This window comes from Bufo bufo, chromosome 1 (assembly GCF_905171765.1).
Source record: "Bufo bufo chromosome 1, aBufBuf1.1, whole genome shotgun sequence".
In the NCBI taxonomy this organism is placed as follows: Eukaryota; Metazoa; Chordata; class Amphibia; order Anura; family Bufonidae; genus Bufo; species Bufo bufo.
Window position 1 is genome coordinate 342,006,011 of NC_053389.1, and position 15,587 is coordinate 342,021,597.

The window sequence follows — 15,587 nt, forward strand, 5'->3', positions numbered from 1 at the left end:
ATGTGATAAATGGGCTTGAGCGAATCGAGCTTCAGATTATAGAGCCGAAGTCAATTTGTTGAAAAACTTTGTGGTTAATGCTGTTCCCGTACAGCATTTACAATGTATTTGCTCTGTGTAGCCAAACTTCGTTTCGGCTGAAGTTGCACGAGACCTTAGTGTATGACCACGGTATTCCTATCTGCGTATTTAAAAAAAAAAAAAACATTTAAAAAATAGGAATGCCAATTGGGCTTTGGTACTGGCTGGTATCTTCGTGCCAAAGACCACTTCGGATTCCTATTTTAAAATGTTTTTAAATATGCAGATAGAAATACTGTAGTCATTCACTGAAGTCTCTCGCAGCTTCGGCCGAGACGACCTTTGGCTACACGGAGCCCAGACATTTTAGTCCTGTATGGAAAGAACATATTTTTAAAGTTGTTGTTGTTGTTGTTGTTGTTGTTTTTTTTTTTTTTTTTTAACGAATCAACTTTGGATTAGGGTTGTTGCGGGTATCGAAATTTCGATACCCAATCGATACTTTTGTCCCGGTATCGATACGATACCGGGATTTCCGTTTTTTCGATACTGGGCTGCGCTTCTGCGCAGTCTAGTATCTCTGAACATGAGCGCTGCTATCGGCGCGCTCATGTTCTCTCTCAGCAGCACGGGGAGAAGGAAGCTGTCCTCCCTCCCCCTGTGCTGCTGCCGCTGCCACCAATGAGAAGAGAGGGGCGGCAATGAGAAGAGAGGGGGTGGAGGAGGGGCGGCAATGAGAAGAGAGGGGCGGAGGAGGGGCGGCAATGAGAAGAGAGGGGCGGAGGAGGGGCGGGCGCACTGCGCCCCCAATGATAGGATTACTATCGGAGCGATGGGAGGAGACATCAGCTTCACTAGTGGGCGTTCCTTCTTCCTGCGCTGCGATTGGACAGCGCTACAGCCAGGGAGAAGGAACGCCCACTAGTGAAGCTGATGTCTCCTCCCATCGCTCCGATAGTAATCAGCAGCATGTGGAGCAGGAGAGGAGACAGTAATGGGGCACTGCGGGCGAACGGAGCGGCGCCCAGGACTAAATGGTGAGTGCTGAGACATCGCTGGGCGCCGCTCTGTGTGGCCTAATAGTGAAAGTCTGGACTCATATACAGTAGTCAGTCTTTAACACATACAGGAGGCGGGTGCCGGCAGCAGAATCGCATTGCCGGCACCCTGCCCCTGACAGGGAGCTGCGATCAGCGGCAGTTAACTGCCGCTGATCTGCTAGTACCCGCCTCCTGTATAAAGGGGTAAAATCATTGGTGGTGCAGTGTGCCCCCCCCCTCAATCCCCCCATCCCATTAAAATCATTGGTGGCACAGTGCGCCGGCCCCTCTCAGCCCTCCAGTATTAAAATCATTGGTGGCAGTGGCCACAGGGACCTCTCCACTCCCCCTCATTGGTGGTGCAGTGGCAGCTTCTGATCGGAGCCCCAGCTGTGTAAGCCTGGGGCTCCGATCGGTTACCATGGCAGCCAGGAAGCCCTGGTTGCCATGGTAACATCCCTGATGCTGTGTGCACAAAGCACAGAGCAGCAGGGACAGTGTGGAGTCCTATTCACCCTGATAGAGATCTATCAGGGTGAATAGGAAAAGGGATGAAAGATCCCAGGTTCTAGCCCCTAAGGGGGGAAATAGTTATTAAATAAAAAGTGAAAAAAAAAAAAACACTAAAATATGAAGTATAAATCACCCCCCTTTTCCCAATTTCACATATAAAATATATAAATAAACATATTACATCGCCACGTCAGAAAAGTCCAAACTATTAAAATATAAAAAAAAAATCTAGGTGGTGAATGCCGGAACAGAAAAAATAAAATAAAAACTGCGCGATTCGCCATTTTTAAAAATGAGGAATGCACGCGGCTTTTTTTGTTTATTTTTTTCGCGTGGTATCGAATGGTATCGAGTATCGCAATACTTTTTCATGGTATCGAAACCGAATCAAAAATTTGGTATCGCAACAACTCTACTTTGGATTTATGATCCCAAGCTTGATTCACTCAAGCCTAGTGACTTAGTAAGAGAAAATTCTATTGATATGTTGTAAGGGGGTTGGACAAGGGGTTTCTCACTTTTGTAGAGCTTTTCACAGAAGGGTGGCCAGACCCGCTGTGGTAATTATTTCCTGATCCTGGCCGCTGGGTTCCACTTCCAATGCCTCGGGTCCCACATCAACATTGGCCGCAGCGGTCATGCATCACCTTGCATCAACATCTGTGAAATTTACCAGCCTTTTCTACTTTCTCCTACAGAAAGCTTTCCAAACGGGGACAAATGCAAGTTTGGATGAGAGAATATACTCCATGTGTCAGATTAAGAATCAGCCATTGGCATACCTGATGCTTATGATACACCCTAACCTGTACAGAGTGGACAATCTATCAGATGAGGTGTGTCTTTAAATTTAATGTATTATTGTGATGAGTTCTAAAAAAAAAAAAAATCTATGAAGATAAGCAGTCTGTCTGGTCATGGGTCATAGACCCAGTTTACAACTCTAGAGATATGGGAAAAGTGTATAGGTACGTGCCGTCCCATTGAAGTTAAATGGGATGGCTTCTTGTAATTACTCCTGGTCACCGCTGCAATGACGACAGTGAGCAGATAAACAATAAAGGGAAAGCTGTAGTGGCATGGCGGCAGCCTTCTCCTCAACCAGCTGATCGGTGGGGGTGCTGGGTTTTGGACCCCTGTCTATCTGATATTGATGACCTATACTGATAATAGGTCATTAATAAAAAAAAAATATCACAGAAAACAGTGTTGTTCACTGGTTTATGCTGCCCTCAGGGCAGCATAAAACTGATGACAGATTCTCCTTTATTTGTTTCAAATGAATTGTAAGTCAGTCCCATTTAAGTAGCGGTAAATGGAATTGGGCTGCAATACCTAGCACAGCCACTATATAATGTACAGTGCTGTGTTTGGTTTGCTGTGGAGGGGCCGCAGCACTCGCCAGAGCACTGCAGCCTGTTAAAACAGCTGATCAGCAGGGGTGCTGGATGCCCACCAAGCATATATTGATAACTTGCCCTAAACAGTAAAAATGTACTTAACTTTATTTAACAAAAATGCTGTCTTCTGCCTCTAAAAACGCACTGTATTGCTGGCCACTGGGGATCTCCTTTCCTGCTAAGTTTGTCTGTGGCAGCAGGGACGCTATGACAGTTTTTAGGAAGTGGAGCCATGTCCTTTGTTACATAGTTACATATAGTTGATACGGTTGAAAAAAGACATGTCTATCAAGTTCAACCAAGGGATAGGTGGGGATGCGAATCCCAGCAGGAAATGAGACTCAGATTTCTACACGTTTTCATAAGCATTAATGTTTTTTACTTTTAAGAATTCATCTAAACCCTTTTTAAAACTGTCTACCTTTCCTGCTGTGACCACGTCCTGAAGAAGTCTATTCCACAGCTTCACAGTTCTTACAGTAAAGAAGCTTTGACTCTTCCGGAGACTGAACGGTTACTGTCCATTCGGAGGCAGTGCCCACTTGTCTTTTGAGCGCATTTGTCAAAAGTTTTTCACCGTATTTTTTGTATGGCCCATTTATATACTTGTATAGGTTAATCATGTCCCCCCTTAGATGTCTCTTCTCAAGACTAAATAAATTCAATTCTTTTAATCTTTCTTCATAACTAAGACCCTCCATGCCCCTTATCATTTTAGTCGCTCTCCTCCTCTGTATTTTTTCCAGCTGCAGTGCGACCTTTCTATGGATTGGTGCCCAGAACTGAACTGCATATTCTAGATGAGGCCGCACCAACGCTTTGTAAAGTGTTAGTATTACATCCCTGCCCCACGAGTCCATGCCTCGTTTAATGCATGACAATATGCTGGTGGCCTTAGAAGCAGCTGATTGACATTGTATGCTGTAATTTAATCTACCATCCAAAAGGACACCCAAATCCTTCTCTAAGTGACTCTCCCAGTGTTACATCCCCTAGGACATATGAAGCACAGAGATTATTACTACCAAGATGCATAACTTTACATTTGTCCACATTGAACCTCATTTGCCAAGTTGATGCCCAATCACTCAAAGACAAAAGTAATAGTGGCTCACTGTGCCTTTAACAAGGGAGTGGTGCTACAAAGCCCTGTTGATCCACCCAAACAACGCAATTGTGTATAAGGAAAGTTAAAGATTGGTCTGAGCACTCAAATACGGGAATACTGAATATATAAGGTCATACATTAATATTATTTATTCTCTGAAAGCATACACGATAAAAGCAATATAAATGCAATATAAAACTGACCTATATAGCAAATACGGATATAAAATAAACTCTGCATAAAATGGATCCAATTAAATGTGGCGATATATTGCAAAATAATCTCAGTTGATCCTCTCACATGAAGGGGTGGTAGAATCGGCAAGGTTTAGGGTGTATCCACCTCAGGTTGTGTTGGTGAGTGTGAATACACCTCAAGTTCAGTTTGCCAGTTTTGATTTAATTGATTAATCGACAGGTGTGTTCCTCCACCTGCAGGAATATATCCACACTATTCCAGGACAGATTGGTAAAATATGAAGCGGTCATATATAATCTGTAAGACAGTTATAAAATAAGGCGATATGGCATAAGGGTTTGCGGTGTATATGTGGTGTCCCACTGTACCGCACTGCCTAAAACGCCTTTTACCTTTCCGGACGGCTTCTATTGCTGTAAGTGTCCTTTTGTGAACGGGCCCATTCATATAGTCCTCAATTGACCAGATTTGTGACGAGTAATACGTTCAGATGTTTACAGGAATCTCAAGGTGTATAATACAGCCAGTGTCCGGCAACACCAGGGAGTCGGTGGGATTCCAGAGGGATATCTTTCAATCTGAATTCTTCAGAAAAGATGATTGATAAAGGCAAATATACAGTTGCTCATCCGTAATTTTAGCAGGTCCTGACCAAATGCGTTTTGGGGTTTCCACTATACCCCTTCCTCAGTGGTGACCTGCTGGGGCAACTAACATCCCCTTTTATACCTCTTGAGAATTTTGGGAAAACCAGGATTCAAGTTCCAAATAAAATCAGGAGTGGATTATATGTGGGAGGATTAGGAGTGCAGTTGTCCATGCCACATATATACCGCAAACCCTTCTGCCATATCGCCTTATTTTATAACTGTCTTACAGATTATATATGACCGCTTCATATTTTACCAATCTGTCCTGGAATAGTGTGGATATATTCCTGCAGGTGGAGGAACACACCTGTCGATTAATCAATTAAATCGAAACTGGCAAACTGAACTTGAGGTGTATTCACACTCACCAACACAACCTGAGGTGGATACACCCTAAACCTTGCCGATTCTACCACCCCTTCATGTGAGAGGATCAACTGAGATTATTTTGCAATATATCGCCACATTTAATTGGATCCATTTTATGCAGAGTTTATTTTATGTCCGTATTTGCTATATATGTCAGTTTTATATTGCAAACATAATAAATAAATAAATAATGGCTGCACACACATATAAGCAGTAAAGCTGAGAAATGGGGATCATTCTAAATTCAAGTGGTACTATACCTACTATTTGGATCAATGGAAGCTCTTAGCGCACATTTTGATCAAACTTGTGTCGGGCCCATCCACCAGGCGTCAAGATGGCTTCCGCGGACGGGTCCCTAACACGAATATACCGCCTCTCTTGGACTTGTCCAAGTCCACATTATCAGGGCAGTGAAGGAACCAGCTACATTTGTACTTTGCTCAGAAGCCCTAGGAAGATGGGCGTGTGCTCAGTCTGAAAGAGGCGCCACCCTCAGATAGATAAATATTAAGTTTAGACTGGCATATTCTTATTCATAATCATAGTCATGGGTGCACATCCATAAGGCAAACATAATAAATAAATAAAATAATGGCTGCACACACGTATAAGCAGTAAAGCTGAAAAATGGGGATCATTCTAAATGATTATGAATAAGAATATGCCAGTCTAAATTTTCTTGTAAATTTTCTTGTAATATTTATCTGAGGGTGGCGCCTCTTTTAGACTGAGCACACGCCCATCTTCCTAGGGCTTCTGAGCAAAGTACAAATGTAGCTGGTTCCTTCACTGCCCTGATAATGTGGACTTGGACAAGTCCAAGAGAGGCGGTATATTAGTGACAGGGACCCGTCCGCGGAAGCCACCTTGACGCCTGGTGGATGGGCCAGACACAAGTTTGATCAAAATGTGCGCTAAGAGCTTCCATTGATCCCAATAGTAGGTATAGTACCACTTGAATTCTCAGCTTTACTGCTTATATGTGTGTTCAGCCATTATTTTTTAATTTATTTATTATGTTTGCCTTATGGATGTGCACCCATGACTATGATTATGAATAAGAATATGCCAGTCTAAATTTTCTTGTAATAAGTTTTATATTGCATTTATATTGCTTTTATCGTGTATGCTTTGCAGAGAATAAATAATATTAATTTATGACCTTTATATATGCAGTATTCCAGTATTTGAGTGCTCAGCCCAATCTTTAACTTTCTGTATACACAATCACTCAAAGTGTTCAAGTCAGCTTGTAGTATATGGACAGCTTCCATAGACTATACAGTTCTACATAGCTTAGTATTATCTGCAAAAAAAGAAATGGTGCTATTAATCTCGTCCTTGATATCATTAACCACCTCACATCTGTCCATAAGATATAAGCGTCCTATGGCTAGATGTTAAACTCTGAATGAATGTTCTGGAACATCCATTCAGAGATGGCAGCTGCACGCTAATCGTGCAGCTGCAGAGCGGGTTGCCCGCTGTCAGTGACGGCAGAGCAACCCAGAGGGAAGGTAGGGACAGTTCCCAGGTGTCCCTGCTTTAAAAGTATTAAAAATAGGAAAAAATAAATAAAATAGACCTATTTGGTATTGCCGCGTCCGTAACGGCCGGCTCTATAAATGTGTCACATGATCCACCCCGTCCAATAAACACTTAAAAATAAAAGCTGTGTAAAAACAGCCATTTTTGTCACCTTATATGTATACTTTACATCACAAAAAGTGTAACACCAAGTGATCAAAAAGGCGTCTGTCCCACAAAATGGTACCAATAAAACAGTCACCTCATTCCGCCAAAAAGAGCCCCTACATAAGAAAATCGCTAAAAAAAAAACTATAGCTCTCAGAACATGGCGACGTTAAAACATAATTTTTTGTTTCAAAAATGCTATTATTGTGTTAAAGTGAAATAAAAAAAAAGTAGACACATTGGGTATCGCCGCATCGGTAACAACCAGCTCTATAAAAATATTACATGACCCAACCCCTCAGGTGAACGCTGTAAAAAAAAATTATAGAAACAGTGCCACAAAAAAGGCTTTTTTTTGTCACATTACAAAAAGTGGAATAGCAAGCAATCAAAAAGTCATGCACCCCAAAATAGTGGCAATCAAACCATCATCTCATCCCACAAAAAATTAGATCCTACCTAAGACAATGGCCCAAAAAATAAAACAAACTATGAATCGGACTATGGAGACACTAAAACATGACTTTTTTTTTATTTTTTGTTTCAAAAATATTATTATGTAAAACTTAAATAAAAGAAAGTATACATATTAGGTATTGACACGTCCGTAACGACCGGCTCTATAAAAATATCACATGAACTAACCCCTCAGGTGAACACCATCAAGAAAAAAAAAAAAAAAAAACTGTGCTAAACAAACCCACTTTTTTGTCACCTTGCATCAATAAAAGTGCAACACCAAGCGATCAAAAAGGCGTATGCGCCCCAAAATAGTACCAATCTAACAGTTGCCTCATCCCGCAAAAATTAGCTCCTACCAAAGACCATCTCACAAAAAATAAAAAATAAATATGGCTCTCAGAATATGGAGACAATAAAATATCATCATTTTTTTGTTTCAAAAATGCTGTTATTGTGTAAAGCTTGAGTAAATAAAAAAGTATACATATTGGGTATCGCTGCGTCTGTAAGAACCTGCTCTTTAAAAATATCACATGACCTAACCTCTCGGATGAACACCGCAAAAAAAAAAAAAACTGTCAAAAAATCTATTTTTTTTTTGTCACCTTACATCACAAAAAGTGTAAATAGCAAGCGATCAAAAAGTCATATGCACCCAAAATAGTGCAAATCCTCTCATCCCGCAAAAATGAGCCCCTACCTAAGACAATTGCCTAGAAATAAAATATGGCTCTCAGGCTATGGTGACACTAAAATTATCTTTTTTTTTTGTTTCAAAAATATTATTGTGTAAAACCTAAATAAAATTTTAAAAAAAGTATAAATATTAGGCATCGCCGCGTCCATAAGAACTTGCTGTATATAAATATCACATAATCTAACCTGTCAGATGAACATTGTAAATAACAAAAAAAATAAAAACTGTGCCAAAACAGCTATTTTTTGTTACCTTGCCTCACAAAAAGTGTAATATAGAGCAACCAAAAATCATATGTACCCAAAAACTGCCACCTTATCCCGTAGTTTCCAAAATGGGGCCTGTTTTTTTTTTAGTTTCTACTCTAGGGGTGCATCGTAGGGTTGGGCGATATACCGGTATCACGATATACCGTGGTATTAAAAAAACTGCGATATGGCGATTTCGCTGTTTCCTAATTACCACAGTATTTTGTGACGTCATCAAGGCGGTCATGTGCGCTGACCGCTTCTAAATCTGCGTCCGCCCGCCCCTGCACCTTGCATAGCGCTGAGTACAAACATTACTTCCACTCGCTCCTGGCTCCTTCTTGCTCCGCCTCCCTTAGTCAAGTCGCCAGACTCCACCCACCATCTGACATCAATGTCCGTCATCCACCCGTGACTGTTCTATTGTATGTGGTGAACTCTATGTGAGTACTCGGTGTCTCTGGAGAGACTTTTCCTGCGGCTGCCTCGCTCGTGTTTTCTGATGACAAAATGACAAACGTATTACTTCCCGAAGCCTCCGGCTCTCCCTCCTCCTTGCTCCCATATTCAAATCTCCGCCCACCGCCCTCCGGCCAGCTATTATGTGACCGTAGCTGCACCCAGTCTATGCCCTGAAATGCTGCCCTCAACCCAGGGAAATTAGCCTATTTGAAATTTAGTGTCTTTGCTCTGCCTGACAGTTTGCTTCTTATAGTTTAGGGGGAATATAATTATATTGTGGTCACTATTACCTAGTGTACAACAAGCTCTGCATACCAGATCCAACAGAGCATTGCCCCTAGTGGGAGCTTCTACAAACTGTCCCATAAAGTGGTCCTGCAGCAAGTTGAGGAATCTTCTCCCCTTTGCGGGGAAGTTAAAATCTCCCATTATGACCATTGTACCAGCTAGTGCAGCCTGCTCTATTTGGTTATACAGTTGCGTTTCTATCTCCTCTGTGATGTTAAGGGGTCTATAGATTACACTAAGTATTATTTTTTTCACTGTTTATATCCCTTTGAACTTCCACCCATAAGGTTTCCACATCCTCACCATCCTCACCCACAATTGCCTCTTACACACTTGTCTTCAGATCGCTCCTCACATACAGGCACACGGCACATCCTTTTCTATTGACCCTATATTTCCTAAATAGTGTAAAATCCTTAATATTTACAGCCCTGTCATGCGAAGAGTCCAACTATGTCTCAGCCACACCAACTACATCTATGTGTTCCTCTAGTACCATAGCCTCCAGCTCCCCCATTTTGCTAGCTAGACTTCTGGCATTTGTGAAAATACATTTTAAATTACTATTATCTGTAAAGTGAATATCTGGGATTTTTGGATTACCTTGGTTGAGGTTTGTATCTAACAGGTTCTTGTTACAGCAGTTCTATTTCATATTAGTTTTCATATGTAAATTATTATGCCCAGTCTTCTCCCTACTTACCTCGCTAACCCCAGCCCCCACTAAATCCCCACTGTCCCCTTCTATAGCCCACTCTCTTTCTACACTATCTACCCCCCTATTATTATGATCCCCCGCCCTCACCCCCAGATCCTAGTTTAAAAGCTCCTCCAGCCGTCTAACTGTTTCGTTTTTTTTCCCCCAGGGCAGCTGCACCCTCCCGATTAAGGTGCAGCCCGTCCCTATTGTAGAGCATGTAACGGACAGAGAAGTCAGCCCAGTTCTCTATGAACCCAAACCCTTCCTTCCTGCACCAGCTTCTGAGCCACTTAACTCCCTAAGCTCCCACTGTCTCTCTGGTGACGCTCATGGCACTGGTAGTATTTCTGAAAACATTACCTTGGAGTTCCTGAATTTGAGCTTTTCTCCTAGTTTCCTAAAATCATTTTTAAGGACCTTCCATCTCCCCTGGACTCTTTGTCATTGGTGCCAATGTGTACCATGACCGCCTGGTCTTCCCTAGCCCCACCCAGCAATCTATCAATCCGATCCGCAATATGCCGAACCCGAGCACCCGGCAGACAACACACTGTTACGCATTCACAGTCTCTGCGACAGATGACCCTGTCTGTCCTCCTAATAATAGTCCCCTACCACCAGCATCTGTCTAACCTTTGCTGCACTCCTTTTCCCATCCTTCCTGCAGGGGGCATCCTCCTAGTTGCTAGGAGAAACGCCCAGCTGCAGTGTTGCTGGCCCTGGGGTTTCATCCCTAATATCAGCCAAACAGGAATATTTACTAGGACGTTCCAGCTCAGGACTAACCTCCCTAGCACTTTTCCCTCTACCCCTTTATCCTACATTAACCCAACTGCTGATCTGATAGGTCCTGATCTTGCCCTCCTCCCACCTCCATTTCACTGACCCCAGTCAGTGCCTACACAGTGAGGTCAAAGCCCCTCTCCAGGTCTGCAATGCCCCAAAGTATTTCATGCTGCTTATTTAGATCCAAGATCTGGGCTTCCGAATATGCAACATGATTGCATCTAGTGAAAATGTATTCACCCTCGAAAGGCTCTTCAAGGCATGCATACATTGCACAGGACACACTTGGTAACATTGTCCATGGAGCACATGTTTAGATGGGGATGGATAGTAAAGAAGGCAAACGGTAAATATGAGTTAAGATTTATATTCCGTCTGCTGCAGTTGGAGGACTAGCTAGAATCAAGCCAACAACACAAAAGTATAATCTATCAAACCTTAGTTTCTTGCTCCTTGTCTTAAATTCCAGTTGTTTAACTCCACTTATTCAGCAGCCCACTTAGTGCAGCAAGCTTCAGGTAGAGCAAGTGCTCCTGCATTACACAGAGCTCAGAGATCAAGGCTTCGCTGCCTGGTCCTGTATCTAATGTGCCCAGTGTATACCCACCATGGCTTTATCATCTGGTTTCTTCTCTGGACATACAGTGAGAAGCATAGCCTGCATGGAGAGTAAGGGATTTGTCCAGAGAAGAAACCAGACTATAAAATCCACAGTGCATCATGCAAAGGCTGTGATTGCCGGAATGAAGGAAATGCTGAGGATCTGGGGAAGAGAGCTGTAGAGCAGAGACACAAGTTGGTGATCTCACATACTTCTAGCATATACTAATTGGGGAGTGATGGATGAATGTTGAGAGCTCACTCGCCTGTCTGCCTGCTAATGACACTGGCCCGCAGATCATTATCATCATCATTCCCTTCCTTCACTGCACACACAGCCTGTGCAAAGTAAATGGGCTTTGGCTTTTATGCACTGGTTTCTTCTCGTGAAGAACTGTAATATAGCAAAGTGCATAGAAGCATGACAGAGGAGGGCTTATATGTATAGTTTTGTGGGAAAAATGTATAATTTGCTTTTTCAAATTGCTGCATGTGTGCAGTCCTACTCTGTTCTTGATAGCCTTCCACGTGTGACTGTGCATATAGCAATCTGCTGCCAGAGATCCATTCATTTGTGCAGCTCCTCCTGTTCTATAGCATGCTGCCCATGGATTGCACGGAATTATTATGGTGGCAGGTTCCCTTTTAAAAGTCATTCATGTTTTCTTCCCCTGTCCTTGATTGCAGTTGCAAGGGTTAAAGGGGTTGTCTCACTTAAGCAAATGGCATTTATCATATAGAGAAGGTTAATACAGTTCACTTACTAATGTATTGTGATTGTCCTTGTTCTCTGTAGCATTCACAGGATCAGATGTGGTTCTTTAACCACTTCACATCCGCCCATAGGATAAAAACGTCCTATGGGTGGATGTTTATCTCTGAATGGACGTTCTGGAATGTCCATTCAGAAATGGCAGCTGCACAATTAGCGTGCAGCTGCCAGAGTGGGGGGCCCGCTTTCAGTGACAGCAGGGAAACCCAGAGAGAAGGCAGGGACAGTTCCTAGGTGTCACTGCCTTCTAGATCGCTGTATACACAGCGCTCAACGAGCAGCTATAAACATATCACATGACCTAACCCCCATTTTTTGGCACCTTACATCACAAAAATTGCAACACCAAGCGATCAAAATGGCGTATGCCCCCCAAAATAGTCACCTCATTCCGCATAAAATGAGACCGTTACTAAGATGATCGTTAAAAAAAAATAAATAAATATTACTCTCAGACGATGGAGAAACTAAAATTTTTTTTGATTTTGCTTTAAAACTGCTATTAGAGTGAAATAAATAAAAAGAAAGTAGACATGCTGTATTTTTTGCCCTATAAGACGCACCGGCCTATAAGATGCACCTAGGTTTTTGAGGAGGAAAATAAGAAAAAATAATATTTCACCCTGCATCTTATTGGGTGAAAAATACGGTATGTATTGCCACGTCCGTAACGATCTGCTCTATAAAAAGTCACATGACCAAACCCCTCAGGTGAACTCTGTAAAAATAAATATAAACTGTGCTAAAACGACCAGTTTTTTGGTCACCTTGCCCCATAAGGTGTAATAATGAATGATCAAAAAATCATATGTACCCAAAAATGGTACCAATAAAAAGTCAACTTTTCCTGCAAAAAAAGAGCCCCTGCACAAGACAATCATCAGAAAAATTTTAAAAAATGGCGTTCAGAAAATGGAGACACAAACATATTTTGTTATTTATTTTTTCAAAAATGCTTCATTATGTAAAACTGAAACAAAGAAAGTAGACATATTTGTTATCATTGCGACCGTAACAACCTGCTCTATTAAAATGGCACATGATCTACCCTGTTAGATGAATGTTGTAAAAAAAAATATAAACCGTGCCAAAACAGCCATTTTTTGGTTACCTTGCCTCACAAAAAACATAATATAGAGCAATTAAAAATCATATGTACCCCAAAATAGTACCAATAAAACTGTGACCTTATCCCCTAGTTTCCAAAATGGGGTCACTTTTTGGGAGTTTAACTGTAAGGGTGCATCATCAGGGGGGCTTCAAATGGGACATGACATCTAAAAACCAGTTCAGCAAAATCTGCCTTTCAAAAACCATATGGCGCTCCTTTTCTTCTGCGCCCTGCCGTGTGCCCTTACATCAGTTTACGACCACATGTGGGGTGTTTCTGTAAACCGCAGAATCAGGGTAATAAATATTGAGTTTTGTTTGGCTGTTAACCCTCGATGTGTTAAAGAGAAAAAAAAATGGATTAAAATGGAAAATCTGCCAAAAAAGTGAAATTTAGAAATGTCATCTCCATTTTCCTTTATTTCTTGTGGAGCACCTAAAGGGTTAATAAAGTTTGTAAAATCTGTTTTGAGTAACTTGAGTGGTGTAGTTTCTACAATGGTGTCATTTATGGGAGGTTTCCACTATGTAAGCCCCACAAAGTGACTTCATACCTGAACTGGTCCTTTTAAAAAGTGGGCTTTGGAAATTTTCTTAAATATTTTAATAATTGCTTCTAAAATTCTAAGCCTTCTAACGTCCTAAAAAAAATAAAATGACATTTAAAAAATGATGCCAACATAATATTTTAGGAGGTATCACTTAGTTTTAAAAGCAGAGTAATAGAAATGTTTAAAATTGCAAATTTTTCTAAATTTTCGGTAAATTTGGGATTATTTTATAAATAAAGGTGAAATATATAGACTCAAATTTACCACTGTCATGAAGAACAATGTGCCACGAGAAAACAATCTCAGAATGACTTAGATAAGTAAAAGCGTTCTAAAATTATTACCACAAAGTGACACATGTGAGATTTGCAAAATGAGGCTCTGTCAGGAAGGGGGTAAATGGCCCGGATGTTAAGTGGTTAAAAAAAACAAATACAGGTAATGTCCGTTTGCATGTTTTTAATTTTTTTTATTTTTGCAGACCCATTGTGATGGTGCCTATTCTTGTCCGGAAAACAGACAAGTATAGGACATGTTCTATCTTTAAAGGGAGTCTGTCACCACATTTGAGCCTATTAAACAGATCCAATAGCGTTAATAGTGCCACCCAGAAGTTTAAAACGGTACCTTTGTTGCATATACCGGAGTCTTGTTTGAGCCAAAAATGAACTTTGTAGGTTCTGTAAATGCGCCCTCTCAAGTGCCCAGGGCGGCGTCTCAATCTTCCGAGCCCAAGACCGGACCTCCCCAACGGCTCATAACCCCGCCCTCCTTGTGCCTCTGCCCGCCCGTTTACACTCCTCCTCTCTCCTGCGGCGCAGTGGAAAAGGAGAGAGGAGGAGAGTAAACGGGCGGGCAGAGGCACACGGAGGGCGGGGTTATGAGCCGTTGGGGAGGTCCGGTCTTGGGCTCGGAAGATTGAGACGCCGCCCTGGGCACTTGAGACGGCGCATTTACAGAACCTACAAAGTTCATTTTTGGCTCAAACAAGACTCCGGTATATGCAACAAAGGTACCGTTTTAAACTTCTGGGTGGCACTATTAACGCTATTGGATCTGTCTAATAGGCTCAAATGTGGTGACAGACTCCCTTTAATTGTGGGATGGACATACTGTGTGCTGTCTGCATTTTTTGCATTTCTTTTGAAATTAATGGGTCTGCATCCAATCTGCCAAAAATTCTAATCGGATGTGGACCAAAATACATTGGTGTTATTGGGGCCACATTTTTCAACAAACTGGACAGTGCTGCCCGATGTGTTGGATCACTGTTCTTGAGTATTGCCTGAGACACCAGTTATATCTTCTTTAGGTTTCCTGACCTGTTGCCATTGCTTTTATCCACAGCCCTAGTTTTTACCTACTTCAACTTTTTAACTTTCCCAAGACAACTTAAGCTAGTGGGTTGGAGCCTGAGACGAGTAATTTATATATCAGATTATGTTGTCTTTTTTTTTATGTTTTAGTTTGGAACAAAAATGTAATTATAAAAAGTTACAATTGTTCCTGAAAATGCTGTTGAGCAACTCTTGTATGTTACCCAGGGATCTTTGAGCTCTTGCAGTATGTTGTTGGGAGTAATAAGCGGTATATTGACTGGTTGCTGGTTCATTTATAGTATGAATAACTCTTGTTCTCATGCAGGGGGCACTTAACATCAACGACAGAACAATACCGCAGCCTCCTATTCTTCAGTTGTCTGTAGAAAAGCTGAGCAGAGATGGAGCCTACCTAATGGATGCCGGCACGGTATGTTTAAACGGGAGAATCACTGCAGTTATATTAGCGGTCTGTGGTCAGTATGTGGCAATTCATGACTTTGCTGCAATTAAACCGGCTCATATTGCTTTGTGACTTCCTACACACACAAGCTTGCGCTGTCGTTCTTTTACAGCTAAAATGGACATAGAAAAC

At 41.8% G+C, this 15,587-nt stretch overlaps 1 protein-coding gene across 1 annotated transcript in view; it reads left to right on the forward strand.

The window, feature by feature from the left end:
• SEC24A (SEC24 homolog A, COPII coat complex component) overlaps window positions 1-15,587 on the forward strand; it is a 112,800-nt gene that overhangs the window by 87,906 nt on the left and 9,307 nt on the right. Inside the window, exons 19-20 of the mRNA XM_040442582.1 lie at window positions 2,273-2,410; window positions 15,318-15,422. Of these exons, the coding sequence (XP_040298516.1) occupies window positions 2,273-2,410; window positions 15,318-15,422 (243 nt within the window). The remainder of the gene's footprint in view (window positions 1-2,272; window positions 2,411-15,317; window positions 15,423-15,587) is intronic.